At 48.0% G+C, this 21,643-nt stretch overlaps 1 protein-coding gene across 1 annotated transcript; it reads left to right on the forward strand.

Moving 5' to 3' along the window:
* The first annotated feature begins 1,227 nt into the window (after positions 1 to 1,227).
* LOC130491223 (caspase-1-like) lies at positions 1,228 to 12,492 on the forward strand. The gene is made up of 8 exons (XM_056864932.1): positions 1,228 to 1,254; positions 3,711 to 3,986; positions 4,496 to 4,629; positions 6,197 to 6,379; positions 8,330 to 8,564; positions 9,855 to 10,007; positions 11,077 to 11,186; positions 12,393 to 12,492. Exons 1-8 carry the CDS (start codon positions 1,248 to 1,250, stop codon positions 12,483 to 12,485), a joined length of 1,191 nt encoding a protein of 396 aa, XP_056720910.1. The 5' UTR covers positions 1,228 to 1,247; the 3' UTR covers positions 12,486 to 12,492.
* Positions 12,493 to 21,643: the final 9,151 nt, after the last annotated feature.

The following is a 21,643-nucleotide window of genomic DNA, read 5'->3' on the forward strand; positions in this document are numbered from 1 at the left end:
TTCCCTGGCATCTTCCGCAGCGGGTCTTTGCTTGGTGATGGGGCAGGGCTGTCCTATAGGCAGAGGATACAGTAATTGTTCCCAATGGTCTAATAAGACAGCATCAAATGTTTGCCTGGGGCCAGGCCCTTCCCCTTAGCAGCAGCAGGAAGAAGTAAAGGGGGGGGGTTGTTTTGTTTGCTTTCACTATTAGCAGACCAGAAGTGGCTCTTAGCTGTGTGGGATCGCGCTGGGCTTCCTAACGGCGTAAGGCCATGGCGGGTAGGTCACTCTATCCCATGAAATATGCCCTATGTTCTAATTCAGGGGTCCCCGACGTGGTTCTCATGGGTGCCATGGTGCCCACTGACACCTTTTCTGGTGCCTACCAAGTGCTTTTAGGGAGGGGAGGGGCCACATAGGGCTTTTGCCCAGGAAGACTTCTGTTTGACTATTGAAGATTCGATTGGTTGTGCAGATTAGGGTCAGTTCAGGCTTGATTTGATCTAAAACCCACTGATTTGTTTTTGGGGCGGTCCAGGGTATCCATAACACACTCCTCCAACACCACATTTCAAAAGAATCTACTTTCTTCCTATCCGCTTTCTTCATTGTCCAGCTCTCACACTCATACATAGTAATAGGGAATACGATGGCATGAATTAACCTGATCTTGGTTGCCAGTGACACATCCTTGCCCTTCAGAATCTTTTCTAGCGCCTCCATGGCTGCCCTTCCCAGTCTCAATCTCCTTCTGATTTCTTGGCTGCAGTCTCCCTTTTGGATGATGACGGAGCCAAGGAATAGAAAATAGAATCGCCTTGGATTGGCCGCTCTCTAAACGCACATTTCCCCCATCCAAATTCTCAGAACTCAAAAACAAGCCCCCATGCAGAGTTTTGAGAATTCACAAGGGGGAAATGTGCATCTAGAGTGGCAAATCCAAGGCAAAACCTCCCGTGCGTTTTCGCGCAAAGTATCTTTTTAAAAAATTAAAAATATGTATTTAAAATTTAAAAAAAAATCTTCCGCAGCGGATCTTTGCCCGGAGGCATGTCGGACCTCTCCTTCTATGAGTAGAGGAGGTAGTAAACGTGCCAGATGGTCTAATAAGGCAGCACCGGCCTCCTGGGGGCAGGCCCTTCCCCTTACCAGGAGCACGAGGAAGTCAAAGGAGGGGGTTCCTTCGTTTCGCTTTCTCTCTTAGCGGACCAGAAGCGGCTCTTAGCTGTGCGGGATCGCGCAGGGCTTCCTAACGGCGTGGGGCCATGGCGGGTAGGTGACTTCCTTGCAAACTTTTCCATCGGGATGTGTGTTTTTTTTGGGGGGGGGGTATACTTTGCTTCCTCGTTCAACCCCCCCCCCCTGCCCCGTTCCGTAAAACGCCTGCTCGCTCGGTCTCTCTTTCCCCTCTTTCCCCTCTCACCCCGATTCTTGCCTCGGGGGTCTCCATTGCCGGGGATCAGGCTGCCCCCCTCCCCAAAAAACACGCTTCCCCCCATTCTGTGCAAAGTTCCACCCTTCTGCTGCTCAGTTGTCTGAGCGGTAGAAACGCAGGAGGGGTGGGGGAGCGCGCGCCTGATGCAGAGGGCGAACATCTGGCCAGCTGCTCCTGCCCAGGGAAAGCGGCCGCTGCATCTCGCTCCTGTGCCCTCCAACCTGCTGCAGCCCCTGGGACCGGACACTTCCTTCTCTCCCTTCCTAATTGTTTAAAAATTGCTTCTCGACCTCCGTTCTAACCCGCCTGTTCCTAGCCACTTGCTGGAGGGTGGAGTCATAGAATCATAGAATTGGAAGGGACCACCAAGGTCATCTAGTCCAACCCTCTGCACAATGCAGGAAATTCACAACTACCTCCCCCCCCACACACCCCCATTGCCCAGAAGATGGCCAAGGTGCCCTCCCTCTCATGATCTGCCTAAGGTCATAGAATCAGCATTGCTGAGTCCTACCAGTAAGGGCTACAGTTTCCATTGAGCCAGGTGTGTCTCACTCCTCCCCCCTCCCCCGCCCGCACTGCTTTCCCGATTTGAAACTGCCCAGGAAGAGTCCAGAACACAGAATAAGAGCAGCGTCCCTTTTGGGCACACACAAATCTCCCTCTCTCCTGCCCACCTTGCAAGCTGCCGGCTGGGAAACTCACCTGCTGGTCTCCCAAGATTTTTGACCCTCCCCCTCTGCTCTGCTGGGGATGCTATATTTCCTTTTCCCATCTTCAGAGGCCAACCCATACAAGCAAATTCACCCTGGCCCACCTTTTCCCAAAGGAACAGGAGTATAGGAGACGGCGAAATCTTCACTGCTTCAGGCTCTGGAATGAAAGCTTCCTGCGCTGAGGTCACACTTTTGCCAATTGCCATCTGACTTGACATCACCCTCCATTGGCCTTAATCTGTTGCAGCAAAAAGAAACCAGAGGCGAGGGCGCACTTGAGAGACTCACCAGGCTTTTAAAATCCAGCATAACATGTTGGATGCTGCAGTCCACTTGGTCAAATGCAGGCAGGAGGTCCCTCCTGGTGTGCCGAGTGAGAGCCCGCTCCAATACTTCTAACAAAGTGGGCTCAGGTTCAAAAAACATTTTTTTTTGGGGGGGGGGGAATAAGAAAAACCTGGTGGGTCTTTTAAAGTGTTGCTGGACTCCTGTTTCTTTTCGAGCTAGGAAACGCTTGATCATAAAATCAGAAATGTAGAGTTGGAAGGGACCTCCAGGGTCATCTAGTTCAACCTTCTGCATAATGCAGGAAATTCACAACTGCCTCCCCCACACACACATACCCAGTGACCCCTACTCCATGCCAGGAAGATGGCAACCCCCCCCCCAAAAAAACACCAACCCTCTACGATTCCTGGGCATGTAAGAAGGGGCCACGAGAGCCAAGCACTGATGCAACCCTTCCTGCCCTCCCTCTCGTGATCTGCCTAAGTTCACAGAATCAGCATTGATTTCAGATGGTCATCTGGCCTCGGCTTATAAACCTCCAAAGAAGGAGAGCCCACCACCTCCCGAGGAAGCCTGTTCCACCGAGGAACCGCTCTGTCAGGAAGTTCTTCCTTGTATTTAGCTGGAAACTTTTGATTTAATTTCAACCCGCTTGTGCTCTTCAAACCTTCTGATGATCCTCAACTAGATCAAGAATAACCAAAACTGAATGTGACTGTTTTGTTGTCCCCACCCACCCCCCACCTCTGTTGAGGTTGCTTCCCAAGAATTCCTACTTCTTCTCAGCCCTCTGAAGCCCACGGGTCTGTCCGCAGCATTTAGGCATTGCTGAAAGTCTTTGATTCCATCCAACTCAAAGCGTTGGTGAAGGAAATGTCTTATAGTCTCCCACCTCTTCTGCCCTGCTGAGTCTAGGGCTCTGGCCTACTGTGTTTTTTATACAGCTCCACCTTATTTAAATGGGAGATCTTCTGAACTGGCTTGTGCCTGCCTCTCTCCACTCGACAACACCCCAAATCTTCCTCCCAAGAAGGAAGTTACCAGGTTTGATTCCCAGCTCCTCCACATGAAGCCTGCTAGGTGACCTTGGACTAGCCACAGCTCCCTCAGAACTCTCTCAGCCCCACCTCCCTCACAAGGTATCTGTTGTGGGGAGAGGGAAGGCGATTGTAAGCCAGTTTGAGACTCCTTAAAGGTAGAGGCAAGCGGAATATAAAAACCAACTCTTCTTCTTCTCTCCAACCCCTCGAGCTAAGGCAAGGAATGTGTGTGTGTGTGTTTCCTTACAGACAAGAAATTGGGAGACGTGCGAACACAGTTTGTGGAGAAGGTGAGCAAAGGTATCATCTGCGCAGTCCTGGATGATCTGCTACAAGAAGGGGTCCTGAATGATGAGGAAGTGGAAAGGGTGAAGGAGAAATCTGCTGTCACGCAAGACCAAGCAAGAATTTTAATCGATGGGGTCAGGAAGAAGGGCCCCAAAGCCAGCCTCATCGCCATCAAGAGCATCCGCTCCCGAGATGCTTTCTTGGCTGATCAGCTGAGTCTGACGGCCTTCTTGGGAGGTATGTATTACTTTGCAGTTTAGCTCCTGCCCAGTTTATGTGCAGGCTCGATACATTTGGCTCCCCCCAAGCGATTGCCCCTAACCCAATACCAGACGTGCTTTCCACAATTGGGCCTGAGCTGAGAACTCTTCCACAGATCTTAGTCCAACTCTCTAACCCAGTGGTGTCAAACATACGGCCCATGGGCCAGATCTCCCCCCCCCCAGGAGCAATTATTCGGCCTGTGAGCCAGCCGAGGCAGCCCCACCTCCCCCCGCTCTCGATTTGGGCTGGCGAGGCACAGCCCGACCAAGTGACATTTATGTCATATCCGGCCCTCGTAAAAATTGAGTTCAACACCCCTGCTCTAACCACTACCCCATGCTGGCTTTCTCTGTTACTCAATGAAAGGTGCGGTTACAATGTTTTATTTTAAAATTGTTTTCATTGTTTTCACTTTTTAAAACATACATCACTTATGTTAAAGGCAGTAACATAAATTAATAGAGATCTTCAATCTTTCTTAGCGCCAGGAAGTCTGGCTCCTGGTCCAAGAGCCATGTCCTCTGTGGAAGAAACCCAGCCGGTGGAATCCAGAGAGGGGATCAAGCTTTGCCCTCCAAACCTCTTTGAGAAGATCCAAAAGGAGGAATCTGACAAGGTGCCGATGGTGCTCAGTTGCCTTTTAGGACCGGGAAGTCAGTGTACCCAGCTGGATAGGGGCCCCTGCGGCCACTCAACAGTTCTGCTTAACAGATAGGTCTGGGTGTGAAAATTAAGTTCATATTTTGTCTGGAGTAAAGGAGAATATAACAGGAGACAGGCAACTCATGCACAGCTGGTGCTTGATGCCATTTGGTTGCTCCCCTTTACTGTGGGGGCTTCATGTGGGGAATAATCCTCATGTCGAAGCAGCGCAAGAGGGGAAATTATAGGCTTATAGTTGCCTATCTAAGCAGGTTCTGAGCAGAAATTTACAATCATCAGATGGAAGTCCCAAACATTGGTACTGCCAATAATCCAAAAAGGTAAATCTAGGGGGGGAAGCAAGATATGTATGTTGCTACAACAGAAGGGGACTTAAGCATGCTTTGGGGACAGGTTCTGGCTCTAGTTATAGGGCTTGGGTTTAAATGGTAAATTAAAGGTTCCTTTTTCCCAGGTTTGGAGAAAGGAGTGGAATCCAGGTGGGTGAGCTCTGATGTTCCCAGGTCCTGGAAACATTTCTTATTAAGGAAAGAAGGGGAAGAGTGTTGCAATTTGGCCTCTTATTGCTGGCAGGGAACACTTTCTGTATACATTTCCAACCCAACTGTGGGTTTTGGAGAGGCCTGGCTAGGACTGCCAACTTCTCAACTAGCTTCAGTCACGACATTGATATCAGCAGGAATTAGCTGGTGCTACTTTTCCTAAAATGGAGATAAATATTATCACTGGCTAACATCTGTGCATCTAGCACCTCCAATCGAAAACAACAAAAACCTATGTTGAAACTACAAAATAGTTATACAAAATAACAGCACACTGGCTCCAAGAAATAATCATATATTAATATTCACCCCAATATACACATAACTAACTTATTACTTAAGCTGTCTAACTACCTAAATAATCTTATAACCACAATATACAACGCTGAAACAAAAACAAAAGATAAATTTCCACAAGTAGGCTCTATAAGAATCCAACACATATACAGGGAAAGGCTAGTCCCAGTCAACATGTAAAGATTTCAGTTCAACAGGTAGAGTAAGCTGTTCAAAGTCCACCTCCAAGGCATAGGAATAGAGGAACTGAGTAAGATACATTGTCCAACCATCCTATGCCACCCCTCCAACCCACCCCCAATTTTTAAATCATACTCAAAAGGTCACCCTTCCTGTATTTGAGATTTGCAGTGATGATCTCAGCTGTAGATATTTTGTACTCTCTGCGATGTATCTCATAAGTACATTTACAGTACATCCCTTTAACATTTTGCTTCTTAAGCAGCCATTCCTCATGAGACAGCAACACCCTTCCTGCCATGATTGCTATGATTCAGGACCTTGCAAAGGTGCTAAATATTAAGAGTAACTCTAGTTCTTTGCTCTGCAAAGAGGGATCTGATCCCAGGAATTCAGGGGATTTGTACGATTCCTCTTTGGCCCGAAAGGTCCGTGTACTGTAGGAGCTACCCATAGCCTTCTGCAAGCCTGGCTTAGCGTCACTCCCTCACTTGCCAACAGATCTATCCTATTCTCCCGGACTCGAAGACACGCACTCGCTTTGCCTTGATCATCTGCAATATAGACTTTGAGTCTGCCCGCTTCTCCAGGAGGGATGGAGCTGAAGTGGACATGGCAGGGATGAAACACCTCCTGACTGTCCTGGGGTACACAGTGGAATCACATAAAAATTTATGCTCAGAGGTAAGTAGGGGACTTGGACAGATGGAGGCCAGGGACTGTCCTTTACCAGGACAGCGTAGTGTAGTGGTTAAAAGTGGTGGTTTGGAGCCGTGGACTCTGACCTGGAGAACTGGGTTTGATTCCCCATTCCTCCACATGAGCCGCGGACGCTAATCTGGCGAACTGCATTTGTTTCCCCACTTCTACACATGAAGCCAGCTGGGTGACCTTGGGCTAGTCACACTCTCTCAGCCCCACCTACCTCTGTTGTGGGGAGGGGAAGGGAAGGTGATTGCAAGCCGGTTTGATTCCTCCTTAAGTGGTAGAGAAAGTCAGCATATAAAAACCAACTCCTCTTCTTTACCAAGCTGACTGTTGGACAAGGTTGTTCTTATCGGTGCTCGGTTAAGGTTACCAGTTGATTTACCTTGTGGGGTCTCTTGTTCCTGTGGCAGCTGCCACTCAGGTGCAGTTAACCTTCCCCAGTGCCGTGATTAAAGAGCCAGCATGGTGCAGCGGTTAAGGTGTCAGATGAGGATCTGGGAAACCCAGGTTCAAATCCCCACTCTGCCATGGAAGCTTGCTGGATGACCTTGGGCCAGTCACGCACTCTCAGCCCTGACCCTGGCTAGTATTTGGCTGGCAGACCTCCAAAGGATACCAGGGTCATGACGCGGAGGCAGGCAATGCCAAACTACCTTTGAACGTCTCTTTCCTTGAGAACCCTACGGGGTCACCATAAGTCAGCTGTGACTTGACGGCAAAAATAAGTGTTGTGGTTCTTCTGCAGACCACAGGGCTCTCCACAGCTGCTTTTAAAGGCCAAGCGACACATCTGGAGTCTCCTGCATTCTGTAAAATTTATCCGAGCATTGCAGGAATTGTACAGCAAGGACAACCCGGTTCATAGCGAGAGTCAGACGTCAGTGAAATGTTCTTTTTTATAGAAAGGGGAACAGTAGCGGTCAGTTTAGCAGTTCCAGAAGCACGTGGAAGGTAAGGCTATTGCCTTCCTTTCCTTTATCCCTTAGAAGCTCCTTGATCCATTGATTTTGAACAGCATCTATCTTGAGCAGCATATATCCAAGAAGGTCGGACCTGAACCAACTGGTTGAAATTAAATCAAGAGTTTCCGTCTAGACATTAGGAAGAACTTTCTAACTGTTAGAGCGGTTCTTCAGTGGGACAGGCTTCCTCGGGAGGTGGTGGGCTCTCCTTCCCTGGAGGTTTTTAAGCCGAGGCTAGATGGCCATCTGTCAGCAATGCTGATTCTGTGACCTTAGGCAGATGATGAGAGGGAGGGCACCTTGGCCATCTTCTGGTCACTGGGGGGGGGTGCGGGGGGAGGTAGTTGTGAATTTCCTGCATTGTGCAGGGGGTTGGACTAGATGACCCTGGTGTCCCTTCCAACTCTGATTCTATCATGTTTAAGGGATATAAGGACTGAAACAAATCTTGCCACTGACAATGAAGCCTTGGGATCCCTGTCACTTAGTAAAAAAGCCATTGTGTCAGACACAGAGGCATTAGATTTATATGTTAAAAGGGGAGAGATACAATGTGATCGAAGTTCCTCATAAAAGAAGCATTCCAAAAGGACATGAGCTAATGAATCAATAGAGCCAGAAGAGCAAGGACAGGTCCTGTCTGGGTATGGTATGTTCAAAATTCTGCCCTGCATAACCACAGAGGGGTTAGCATTCAGTCTAGCTAAACAGAAGGCTCTAGAGAGACGAGGAGCTGTCAAATAATAAGTATAAGCAGGCAAACCACGTGGTGGAGCGGGGCTATTGCGGGAGAAGAACATCCTGCCACAAGTAGAGAAGCACTATAAGAAGTGGGGAGGGGCGCTCGGGCAGTGATCCTTGGGAAAATGAAAGGAGAAGAGCATCGGGGCACCCTGGTTGTCCTCTGAAAAGCTGCGTGGTTGGCTGTCGATTCAAGACTGACCTTCTGGCTTGTTGCTTACAGGGCATGGCCAGTCGGTTAAGAGAGTTTGCCGCTCGGAAGGAACATAAGACCTCGGACAGCACCTTCGTGGTGCTCATGTCTCATGGCCTGCGGGCCGGCCTGTGTGGCGTGAAGAGCCAGGGCGAGAACTCAGATATCCTGTCCCACGACACCATCTACTCCATCCTTAACAACAAGAACTGCCCTGGTCTGAGGGATAAGCCCAAAGTGATCATCATCCAAGCATGTCGCGGGGGTACGTTTTTGGCACGGAATTCAAGGGGGCGGGGAGAGAAGCAAAAAGGTTTCTTGTGTGGTGGTGGAAGCAGGAAGGATTCTCTAGTAGGCACGGCAGGCCTTCTAAGGGAGGGCAACTTTTTTGCCCGTCTCTGTTCCCCCATCTTTCACATCTGTTTGATCAGCAGAGGTTTCAAGGCGTTCACGTTTATCTCCAGACTGGGCAAGATCTCCTCACATGATTTCTGTAGATCAAATTGCTGTCAAAGGTACAGGAACAAGACTGGAGGATTTCCTTCGGGCCACTTGGCAATCCCATCACGAAATATAATATTGATCCTTGCCCGCTTTTCATCACTGGCTTTATGCCTTAAGACAGGGTGTCGAACTCAATTGTTATGAGGGCCAGATAAGACATGAATGTCACTTGGTTGGGCCGGGCTATGCCTCGCCAGCCCAGATCAAGAGGTGGGGGGGGGAACTGCCTCGGCTGGCTCGCGGGCTGGATAAGTGCTCTCCAGGGGCTGGATAAGTGCTCTCCTGGATCCAGCCCCTGGACCTTATGTTTGACACCCCGCCTTAGAATGTTCCAATTCCTTATGATTACTCGATGAAATACTTCAGAAGAAGCACTTAACAGTATGGATGTCATGCAAAATTAATAGATCTTAAAGTGAATTGTAAAATGGCAGCAAATTCATAAAAGAGCCACAGTGCAAAATAGTTCTTTATTTACTTCATTTATACCCCGCCTTTTCCCCCAATGAGGACCCAAAGCAAATTACATAGTTTGGGAAAGAGAACTATGTAATTTGCTTTGGGTCCCCATTGAGGGGGAAATGAAGTAAACTATTGTGCATTTGCTGCCATTTTATAACTCACTTTAAGTTGTATACTCACAACAGCCCTGCAAGGAAGGCTAGGCCAGCAGAGAATGACTGGCTGAAAACAGCTGAATGACTGGCTGAAAACTATCTGTTTGGGCAGAGGTTTCCAGGTGTGTGCATTCAGGCATTTAAAGACATGTCTTTAAAAGTGTCTGATATCTGCACTTTACGTCTTTCTGGTAGTTTTTTTTTTCTTACACCGATCACTATGTGCAGAGCCCTTTTCAATCTGGACAGGAGCCCAATGAGATTGACACCAGATCGAGAGGGCCCCATGCAAAGTGGCTGGGCAAGGAGGCTGCTTCCACAAGGGGAAGCGCCCGCAATGAAAGGGAGTATCCAGGAGACGTCACACCCAATTGTAAGATTTGGCCTCTAAAGAAGCGTTGTCCTTGGTCTATGAACACCGTTTTGTTTTCCAGAAAACAAAGGCGTGATATATGTGAGCAGCGCAGACGCGCCCTTGGCCGACTCCCTCTCACCTGCCCCGCGGCTCCTGGAAGATTATGAAAGTGATGCCATTCAGTGGGTGCATGTGGAGAGTGACTTAATCTGCTTCTGTTCCACAACCCCAGGTAAGAGGCTCCTGAAAGAAATGGCCAAGCAGGTTTTGGGTGATGCATGTAGGATTGATGGCTAGGGGTGCCAGCTTTTTCCTCTAGCCCAGGGGTGTCAGAAATCCAGCCCCTGGGCCAGATCTGCCTCTTTGAGAGCTTTTATCTGGCTCGTGAGCCAGCCAAGGCCACCCCACCCCCTAGTCCTGATCTGGGCTGGCAAGGCATGGCCTGGCCCATCCAAGTCACATTTATGCCATCATCCCTTATAACAAATGAGTTGGACACCCCTGCTCTAGTCTTGTTCCTGTGCTTTTAAACAGCACAGCAGAATAGCTGGACGATTAAATAGGTTCCCACTTCATGCCTGCCCCCCCCCCCCCACAAGATGCAGCGAGTAGTCTGGCCCGATTTTACTGATTGAATGATTTAAATATTTTTACCTCGCCTTTCCTCTTGGGTCAATTAATAATTAAATAATCATTACAACATTGCAGTTTACATTTACCGAAATGCAACACTAGTTTTTTTCACAGGCACGCTGTCAACAAAAAGAAGGGGTCATCTGTCATTCACATATAGGTTTATAGATATGTCCAATAAAATTTGTGTGTGTGCGTGTATAACATTCTTAAGGGGGGTCACTTTACATTCAGATACAGTCTTGAGGGAAAGATTGGACCACAGAGTTTTTGGGAGACCATGGAGCGAAGCAGGAGAAAACCCAGCAGGTGGACAGTTGTGCAACCATGTTGTATAGGAAGTCTCTCCCCCGCCCCCGAAAGAAAAAACCTACTGCAGTTTGGGGGAGGGGGAACAAAGAGCAAAACCTCCATGAGAAAGCAACCTAGGCACGAAAAGGAGTTTTGGGCAGTGGGACTTTTGACACACAGGAGTGGGAAAAGCATCATTGGCCAAATTCCCTCTTTGACCCAGTGTTAGTGAAGGCACAGAAGCTCTGTTGCCTTCTGCTGTTAGTGGCTCCTGTCTGCATTCCTGACATGCCGGTTGGGTCTCGCGTCTGGTCTCACATGCATTCTTGTGAAAACCTTAAACAACTGTGCTCTGCAGCTAACGTTGCCTCTTGCAGATAACGTGTCCTGGAGGAGCCCCCAAACGGGATCCATCTTCATTGTCCAGCTGATAAAGCATATGCAGGAACATGCCTGGCGCTGCCACTTGGAAGAGATCTTCAGGGAGGTAGGCCTACGAGCATCATTTGGTTTGGGATATGTCTTCATGTTACAGGTGAATGTACCTGACGCTGCTTTCTTTTCCAAATAAGGAAGTCAGAGTCCATCCAACTCTGTCTGCCTGCTCTGAGTGTCCGGCAAAAGGAGATTCCTCCCCCAACTTCCTCCTGAGAGCCTTTAACAGGAGAGGCAGGGACTGAACCTTCGTTGGGCTTTCTGAAGGCAAAGCAAGGGCTCTACCCTCGACCAACTGCCTTATACTAAATGAGACCCACCCTGCATTGCCTTCTCTTACTGACAGCTGCTCTTCAAGCTCTCAGGCTGAGAAAGGTCTTTTCCACACCTGACATCTTTGGTCGCTTATGGATGGGAGTTTTACCTGAGGTTCGTTGCTCGCTGGACTCACATTTTCCTCTTGTAAATTTATGCACCAGCAGCCTCCAAGCTCAAATCAAGAAGCATTTGAGTCCCCGCCCCTTGAAACACTGCTTTGAAATTGGCTGTAGTGCTTACTATGAGAGAAAAGCCCCGCTCCAAGGAAACTCAAGTGTCGTGTCAAAAAGCATTTAAAAAAGAAAACCAAAACCGAGCCCTCTAAAAGGAACCAGGGGGGTGGGTAGAGAGAAACCCAAGCCTCATTTTTAAAACCCTTTCTTCTGCTCTGAAAGAACTCCCAGAAAGCAGGAAGCATTGACGTCTCCGCCCCTTGCAATGCTGATTTGTAATTGGTTGTAGTGCTTTCTGTGAGAGAAACGTCACCCCCTCAAGCTTCCATGACCCGTGTTTTGCCTTATGCATGGTGATTTTAACTGGGCTGATCTCAGGGGAGATTGAAGACTTGGGTTAGGAACGGGATGTCCCGGGATTCGCGAGGGCTGGGCGCGAGGCCATCTCTAACGGACAGAAAACTCATGCATAACTCCAAGGAACAACTGAGGCAGACCGAGGGTGAACATGAGTGAAAGCACCCACGCACAACTGGCCTTTCAAATACTTGCCCAGGCCAACCCTGCTTAGCTTCAGAGATCAGACGAGATCAGGCTAGCCTGGCCTATCCCGGTCAGGGCTGGTTGGTAGGTAGCGCTGGCTTATTTAGAAGGCTCTATAACCCGTTCAAGTGCTTGGACCTGCTTTGCAGCCAGTCAACCTGTCTGGCTTCACCTTCCCCCCCCCCATCCTTGCTCTGATTTCTGTGGACCTTTTTGAATCCCAGGTCCAGCATGCATTTAAGAACAACCCGCTGCAGATGCCCACTAAGGAGAGAGCCACTCTTCTGAAAAGATTCTACCTGTTCCCGGGCCACTGAAGCCAAGAAGAACGTCCGTTTGCTGCTTCCAAACCAGCTCCCTCCAGATTTTCTTCTTCTCCAAATGTTCCCCTTGGATGCAGAGCCACACACTTCGAACCAAGTCTAGCACAGCTGTTTACAGACAGTAACTTTTCTGAGGCCTGGAGGCAATGCTGGAGCACCGTGAGGAGCCTGTCATCTGCTGGAGAAAGGAAGGTGGTCCTCTTGGGTCTCCGCTGACTCCAGTGGGTGTACTCCAGCAGTTGATTTGCTGGGGTGGCTTGCCACTGGCATGGGAAGGTGGTTGGATGCCAGCGTCTCTGCTTCCTCACCTTCCTCCACCACCACCTTGGTCTCATCTCTCGCCCTTTCCTCAGTTTGCACCATCAGTTGCAACAGCCTACCTAAACTAAAATAAACAGCCAGTGAGTTGCAAACCTTGGCTTGTTTCACAGATGTAACTCTTATTGCCCTTAATTTTCCTTGAAATTGCCCTTAATTTTCCTTGGAATCAAGGTTTGCTGGTCTTGTTTATCTCCTTTTCCAGAGTCCCACTGTTTTGACCCTCTGTGTGACATGCTTGATTTTGGCGATCTGTCCTTGGATTCTAGAGTGGTACCAGTTCTTAACAGTTATTATTTTTTTGCTACTCTTAATGAGAAATTAGAACAAGGGTTCCCAACCTTTTTGAGCCTGCAGGCACATTTGGAATTCTGACACAGCATGGTGGGCACAGCAAAAGAAATGGCTGCTGCAAAATGGCTGCCAGTGAGGCGGAGCCAGCCACAAAATGATTGCCACCGCTTAAGTAACACAGTGCAGATCCTTGTGCTGTGCTGGCAGCTGCTGTCAAAGCAACATTTTTTAAAAATCTGCACAACCTTGCTGGACAAAAGTCCTATGTGGCCCCACCCACTTCCTAAAAACACTTGGTGGGCACCAGAAGAGGTGTAAGCAGGTGCCATGGTACCCACAGGCACCATATAGAAGAAGAAAAGTTGGTTTTTATATCCTGATTTTCTCTACCATTAAGGAGTCTCAAACCAGCTTACAATTGCCTTCCCTTCCTCTCCCCACAACAGACACCCTGTGAGGTAGGTGGGGCTGAGAGAGTTCGGAGAGTATTGTGACTAGTCCAAGGTCACTCCGCAGGCTTCATGTGGAGGAGTGGGGAATTGAACCCAGTTCTGCAGATTAGAGTACACTGCTCTTAACCACTATACCACGCTGGCATATTTCAAGGGATACAGTGACCTACATCTGAGAACATCAACCATACATGTATTAAAGTGATCGGGACTGTTCCAGAACTTTTGTGGGGGTCTTTCCAAAGTTTGGGGATAAACCTGACACATGATGGCACACTGATGTGCTAGACAGGCTGCAGTGGGGGCATCACAACAACAGAAGGAACGTTCCAGCCATTTCTTCATGAAAATGTTCACAACTGTGCTGTTGCAGTAAAATTATCACAGCCAAACTGATTTGTGTCTGAAACATTTTGAAGCAAAACTGTTAGGGCAGGAGTGATACAATGAAACAAGATTCCACTTTTCCCTTTGTCCAGTTTAAAATTCTAGAATTATGTGTTCCTTTCATTTAGAACGTATGTTTCATTAAGAATAAATAAAATTCAGTTTGCAAGATGACAGTTAAACAAACCTTGTGCTTTAATGTTTGTGTTCCTGTTTGCCCAAATCCCTTAGAAACTTGAGGGTAAGTTTATAGAGCTCTGAACTGGCCTGCATTTTCTCTCTCTCACTAGAGATGCACTTTTAACAGCAGCATCACCTGAGGGAATTCATAGGTGACGGTTTTTGTGCCATAGAGGCAAATGTCATCGCCACCTACTCCCTCTATAACAAGGCACTGTCAAAGACACAGAGGCTATTAAAGAAACAACCTGAATTCAGTCCATGAAAGCCTAGGCCACAAAAATCTATAATTCTTTAAAATAACACCCAAATCATCAGTGTTTTTGAGAAATCAGAGCAAGACAAAGGGAGGGGGGCATGAAGACTTGCGAGGGAGGGAACGTATCATTCTACGCTCCAGAGCTGGGCTCTGCCAGACAGGAGTTGCATGAGATTATTCCCGCCCTCCTAGTTGAAGGGAGGGTAGATGTCTTATTGTACAGGTTGAGTATCCCCTATCCGGATATCCAGCCTGACCCAAAAACCAGACTTTCTGAGCCAGCATTTCAGGCCCTCCACAGCATGCCATTTTGGCAATTGGGACTCTATGCCATGGCATTGAAGTCCCTCCCCTCTTCAAACCCCGCCCTCCTCAGGCTCCACCCCCAAAATCTCCAGGTATTTCCCAACCTGGAGCTGGCAACCCTATTTTGACTCAACACCCAACACCAGGCTGTCCAGGGAGGAGACCACTGTGCTGAGCCTGAAATGCCGGGTCAGAAAGTCTGGTTTTCGGGTCAGTCCGGATAAAGGATACTCAAGCTGTATCTACCCTCCCTTCAACTAGAAGGAGGAGGGCGGGAATCATCTCATGCAAATCCTGCCCCGCAAAGCCATTTCCTTTATTAGAGAATGCTTGCAGCTAACAATTAAGGCCCATTAAGGGAGACCTCCTATCTAGGATTATTCAGCTCTGGCTCCCTCAGTTCAGTTTTAGGACAGGTTCACAGGAGAGATTTACAGTGCAATCCTACAGAGAGTTACATTTGGGCTTAGACTGGAGTAACTCTCTTTAGGATTTGCAGCATCAGTCGTGTTAACCATACTCTAAACTCACACCACCACATGCGGCTGGGAAACACTGCGGTTGATGATCTTGCCCTGGACGTGCGTGTGTGTGTGTGTTTATGAATCAATGTCCTCCAGAACATCCTATCCTTAACAGCCTTGCTCAGGTCTTGCAAATTGAGGGCTGTGGCTTCCTTTATAGTCAATCCATCTCTTGTTGGGTCTTCCTCTTTTCCTGCTGCCCTCAGCTTTTCCTAGCATGGTTGACTTTTCCAGTGACTCTTGTTTTCTCATAATGTGGCCAAACTTTGCGCATTCTTCCTTGATAATATCTCTCGTTTCCACCCATAGTTCTTCTGGTTGACATTCACTTGAACTTAGAAATGCAAATCTGTTATTTGTGTGCGGAAAATCAACATAAGAAAGGCCCTGATGGATCAGACCCAGGCCCATCAAGTCCAGCAGTCTGTTCACACAGTGGCCAACCAGGGGCCTCTAGGAAGCCCACAAACAAGACGACTGCAGCAGCACCGTCCTGCCTGTGTTCCACCGCACCCAAGATAATAGGCATGCTCCTCTGATCCTGGAGAAAACAGATATGCATTGTGGCTAGTATCCATTTTTACTAGTTGTCCTCTTACGGTCAACTCCCTAGTATCTTAGGGCTGTTTTAACCTATTGTTTTATGTGATTTTATAGTTTTATTGTATTTTTGTGGCTTATGTGACCCCGCCCGCTTGGGGCAGAGCGGGTTATAAGAATGATGAATCCGAAAAATCTTCCGCAGCGGATCTTTGCCCGGAGGCGGGTCGGAGCTCTCCATCTATGGGCAGAGGAGATGGTAAATGCCCCAGATGGTGTAATAAGGCCGCATCAAATGTTCTCCTGGGGGCAGGCCCTTCCCCTTACCAGCAGCAGGAGGAAGTCAAAGGAGGGGGTTCCTTCGTTTCGCTTTCTCTCTAGCGGACCAGAAGCGGCTCTTAGCTGTGCGGGATCGCGCTGGGCTGCCTAACGGCGGGGGGGCCATGGCGGGTAGGTGGCTTCCTTGCAAACTTTTCCATCCGCTTGTTGTTTTCCTTTGGGGGGGGGTACACTTGGCTTCCTCCTTCAGCCCCCCCCTGCCCCGTTCTGTCAAACTCCTGCTCGCCTGGTCCCCCTGCTTCTCCTCCACCACCACCACCACTCGATTCTTGCCACTGGGGTCTCCATTGCTGGAGATCAGGCTCCCACCACCCACCCACCCCAAAAAACCTCCTGCCATTCTGCGCAGAGTTCAACCCTTTTGCTGCTCGGTTGCCTGAGTGGTAGAAACAAGCGGGGCGGGGGAGCACGCGCCTATATCAGAGGGGAAACATCTGGCCAGCTGCTCTTGCCCAGGGAAAGCGTGCCTTGCATCGCGCTCTTCTGCTGAAACCTGCTGCAGCCCGTGGGATCGGAGACGTCCTTCTCTCGCTGCTTCTTCTTTTTTTAAATTGCTTCTCGGCCTCAGTTCTAACCCGCCTGTTCCCAGCCACTTGCTGGAGGGTGGAGTCATAGAATCGCAGAGTTGGAAGGGACCACCAGGGTCATCTAGTCCAACCCCCTGCACAAGGCAGGAAATTCACAACGACCTAGCCCCCACGCACCCTCAGGGACCCCTACTCCATGCCCAGAAGATGGCCAAGATGCCCTCCCTCTCATCCTCTGCCTACGGTCACCGAATCAGCATTGCTGAGTCCTACCAGTAAGGGCTACAGTTTCCATTGAGCCAGGTGTGTCTTCTTGAACCGACTAAAGTCTTCCTCATTCCCCGCCACCGCCCGCCTGCGCTGCTTTCCCGATTTGAAACTGCCCAGGAAGAGTCCAGAACACAGAATAAGAGCAGCGTCCCTTTGGGGCACACACAAATCTCCCTCTCTCCCGCCCACCTTCCAAGCTGCCAGCTGGGAAACTCACCTGCTGGTCTCCCAAGATTTTTGACCCTTCCCTCTGCTCTGCTGGGGATGCTATGTTCCCTTTTCCCATCTTCAGAGGCAAACCCATACAAGCAAATTTACCCTGGCCCACCTTCCCCATAGGAACAGAGATTATAGGAGACGGTGAAATCTTCACTGCTTCAGGCTGTGGAATTAATGTTTCCTGTACTGAGGTCACAGTTTTGCCATCTGACTTGAGGTCACCCTCTACTGGCGTTAATCCATTGTGGCAAAAAGAAGCCAGAGGCGAGGGCGCACTTGAGAGACTCACTGGGCTTTTAAAATCCAGCATAAAATGTTGGGATACTGCAGCCCACTTGGTCAAATGCAGGCAGGAGGTCCCTCCTACTGTGCCGAGTGAGAGCCCGCTCCAATACTTCCCATCTTCAGAGGCAAACCCATACAGGCAAATTCACCCTGGCCACCTTTCCCCAAAGGAACAGGGATTGTAGGAGATGGTGAAATCTTCACTTCTTCAGGCTATGGAACGAAAGCTTCCTGTACTGGGGTCACAGTTTTTACACTGTCCTCCATTGGCGTTAATATGTTGCGGCAAAAAGAAACCAGAGTAGGGTTGCCAGGGCGGGACGTTTGGGGGGCAGAGCCTGAGGAGGGCGGGGTTTGGGAAGGGAGGCTCTTCAATGCCATAGAGTCCATTTGCCAAAGCGGCCATTTTCCCTAGGGGTACTGATTTCTGTCAGCTGGAGATCAGTTGTAAGAGCAGGAGATCTCCAGCTAGTACCTGGAGGTTGAGCAACTGAAAACAGCACACAAGAGACATAAGAACATAAGAAAGGCCCTGCTGGATCAGACCAAGGCCCATCAAGTCCAGCAGTCTGTTCACACAGGGGCCAACCAGGTGCCTCTAGGAAGCCAAAAACAAGATGACTGCAGCAGCACCATCCTGCCTGTGTTCCACCTCACCCAAAATTATAGGCATGCTCCTCTGATACTAGAGAGAATAGGTATGCAGCATGACTTGTATCCATTCTAACTAATAGCCATGAATACCCCTCTCCTCCATGAATATGTCCACTCCCCTCTTAAAGCCCTCCAAGCTGGCAGCCATCACCATCATCCTGGGGCAGGGAGTTCCACAATTTAACTATGCGTTGTGTGAAAAAATACTTCCTTTTATCTGTTTTGAATCTCTCGCTCTCCAGCTTTAGCAGATGACCCCGTGTTCTAGTATTATGGGAGAGGGAGAAAAACTTCTCCCTGTCCACTCTCTCCAAACCATGCATAATTTTATAGACCTCTATCATGTCTCCCCTCAGCCGCCTTCTTTCCAAGCTAAATAGCCCTAAGCGTCCTAACCGCTCCCCATAGGACAGTTGCTCTAGTCCCCTAATCATTTTGGTTGCTCTTTTCTGCACCTTCTCAAGCTCTGTAATATCCGTTTTTAGGTGTGGTGACCAGAACTGTACACAGTATTCCAAGTGCGGTCTCACCATAGATTTGTACAAGGGCAGTATGTTATCAGCAGTTTTATTTTCTATTCCTCGTCTAATTATGGCCAGCATAGAATTTGCCTTTTTTACAGCAGCCGCACACTGGGTTGACATCTTCATTGAGCTATCCACTACCACCCCAAGATCCCTTTCTTGGTCAGTCGCTGCCAGCACAGATCCCATCAGTGTATATGTGAAGTTGGGATTTTTTGCCCCAATATGCATCACTTTACACTTACTCACATTGAATCTCATTTGCCATTTTAATGCCCATTCTTCCAGTATGCAGAGATCCTTCTGGAGCTGTTCACAGTCCAATTTTGTTTTAACCACCCTAAATAATTTGGTGTCATCTGCAAACTTGGCTACTTCACTGTTTAACCCCAACTCCAGGTCATTGATGAACAGGTTGAAAAGCACCGGTCCCAACACAGATCCCTGAGGCACCCCACTGCTCACATCCCGCCATTGTGAGAACTGACCATTTATACCTACTCTCTGCTTCCTATTTTTCAGCCAGCTCTCAATCCATAAGAGGACTTGTCCTCTTATCCCATGACTATGAAGTTTTCTTAGCAGTCTTTGGTGGGACTTTGTCAAAAGCTTTTTGGAAATCCAAATACACAATATCCACAGGCTCATTCCTGTCCACATGCTTATTGACGCTTTCAAAAAACTCTAATAGGTTAGTGAGACAGGACCTACCTTTACAGAAGCCATGTTGGGTTTTGACAATATGATATAAATATAATAAATTGACTATGTGAAAAAATGTGAAATATACAAAGGTACAAATAGAACAAAATGCACAAATATATACAAGGAATTCCCAGCCTAGACGATTCAAGCAATCATCGGAACAACTGATACAAAGGTAAGTATTCACTTCTGACCAAAGGTTTTGACAGTTGTTTGTTCTATAAAGTCTTGTATTTTTCTTTTACAGGAAGAAGTAGACAGAAGGCTTGGGAAACAACATCAAAATCAATCCATAGCTCAATCCATAGAGAACGTGTCATCTAGATCATGTGACCACGTTTCGCTATGGGCTTCATCAGCTATATAATCTGTGCATAATAATCATATTTAATTATTGACATTCATTTATGACTAGTTGTTTAAGAATTAATATTAAAAACATCAAATTATACAAACAGGAAAAATACATCATTCTTACCATAAGAGAAGAAATAGAATAACCCCAATAGGTATAGTTTCACAACGGACCAAAAAGGTTCCTCACAAAGATCTCAAAGATAGGATGAAAAAAACATTTCACTTTGTTTCAATAAGACTAGAAATGCAGGTGCAAGCAACGAAGCAAGAAGTCAGTTAGCTAACCTAAAGGAATGTGTCTTAAAGGAGCATAGCGCAATTTGATATAATTCCTATAAGAAACAAGAAAAATCAATTTCAGTATTTAAACCCCCAGGTGCAAGGGTCCGGAATAGAAAAATGAATTTAGTCTCCATTTGGAGAAGAATTTTTTGAGCATTTTGAAGGTCATATGGGTGTCCACGGAATTGCCATAATACACAAAAAGACAAGTCATTTTCACTATGACCTTTTTCTACAAAATGGGATGTTAAAGGCGCTTCCATAATGCAAGCCCGTATTCTCGCATGAACTAGACGACACGTCCTCTATTGGTTGAGCTATGGATTGATTTTGATGTTCTTTCCCAAGCCTTCTGTCTACTTCTTCCTGTAAAAGAAAAATACAAGACTTTATAGAACAAACAGCTTTCAAGACCTTTGGTCTGAAGTGAATACTTACCTTTGTATTTGATACATTGTATCAGTTGTTCCGATGATTGCTTGAATCGTCTAGGCTGGGAATTCCTTGTATACATTTGTGCATTTTGTTCTATTTGTACCTTTGTATATTTCACATTTTTTCACATAGTCACTTTATTATATTTATATCATATTGTCTTTTGCGTGCTGTTTTTGGTTGCTCTACCTACTATACAGCACGGAGCCTCTTCTTTTCTAGAAGTACCTGGAGGTTGGCAACCCTAAACCAGAGGCTAGGGGCACTTTAAAGACGCACCAGACTTTTTAACTGCAGCATAAAATGTTGGACGCTGCAGTCAACTTGGTCAAATGCAGGCAGTGGGGTCCCTTGCGGTGTGCCAAGCGAGAGCTCACACCATTGCTTCTGTTTTTTACACAGCTCCACTTTATTTAAATGGGAGATCTTCTCAGCTGGCGTGCCTGCCTCTCCACTCAACAACACCCCAAATTTGCCTCCCAAAAAGGAAGTTACTTGTCCATGCTTGCCTAGTGTGTTAGCAGGACTCAAGCTCCGATCTCAGGTTCCTTTCCAATGTTCTAGTCCACTGATCACATTGCATTTGCAAGGAGCACCCCTCTTCTCCAGCGTGGTATAGTGGTTAAGAGTGGCGGACTCTAGTCTGGAGAACCAGGTATGAGTCCCACTCCTTCACATGAGCAGCAGACTCTAATCTGGAGCACCAGGTTTGATTCCCTACTCCTCCACATGAGCAGTGGACTCTGATCTGGAGCTCCTCCATATGAAGCTTGCTGGGTGACCTTGGGCTGTTCACAGTTCACTTTGAACTCTCTCAGCCCCACGTCCCTCACAAGGTGGTTGTGGAGAGAGGAAGGGAAGGCGATTGTAAGCCGTTTTGAGACTCCTTAAAGGTAGAGAAAAGCGGGGTATAAAAATCTACTCTTTCTCTCCATCCCCCCAAGCTAAGGCAAGGATTGAGGGTGCGGGGGGGGGGGGGGAGCCAGTGTGGTGTAGTGGTTAAGAGCGGTGGTTTGGAGTGGTGGAGTCTGATCTGGAGAACCAGGTTTGATTCCCCACTCCTCCACATGAGCAGCGGACACTAATCTGGTGAACCAGGATGGTTTCCCCACTCCTACGCATGAAGCTGGGTGACCTTGCGCTCGCCAGTCCTCTTAGAGCTCTCTCAGCCCCACCTACCTCACAGGGTGTCTGTTGTGGGGAGGGGAAGGGAAGGTGAGTGTGAACCGGTTTGAGTCTCCCTTAAGTGGTAGAGAAAGTCGGCATATGAAAACCAACTCTTCTTCTTCTTCCTT

The sequence above is a fragment of the Euleptes europaea genome, chromosome 19, assembly GCF_029931775.1.
Source record: "Euleptes europaea isolate rEulEur1 chromosome 19, rEulEur1.hap1, whole genome shotgun sequence".
Lineage (NCBI taxonomy): Eukaryota > Metazoa > Chordata > Lepidosauria > Squamata > Sphaerodactylidae > Euleptes > Euleptes europaea.

Coding starts and splice junctions, on each gene's coding strand:
- LOC130491223 (XM_056864932.1), top strand. Junction 8,565..9,854: donor CATCCAAGCATGTCGCGGGG/GTACGTTTTTGG, acceptor TTTGTTTTCCAG/AAAACAAAGGCGTGATATAT. Junction 10,008..11,076: donor CTTCTGTTCCACAACCCCAG/GTAAGAGGCTCC, acceptor TGCCTCTTGCAG/ATAACGTGTCCTGGAGGAGC.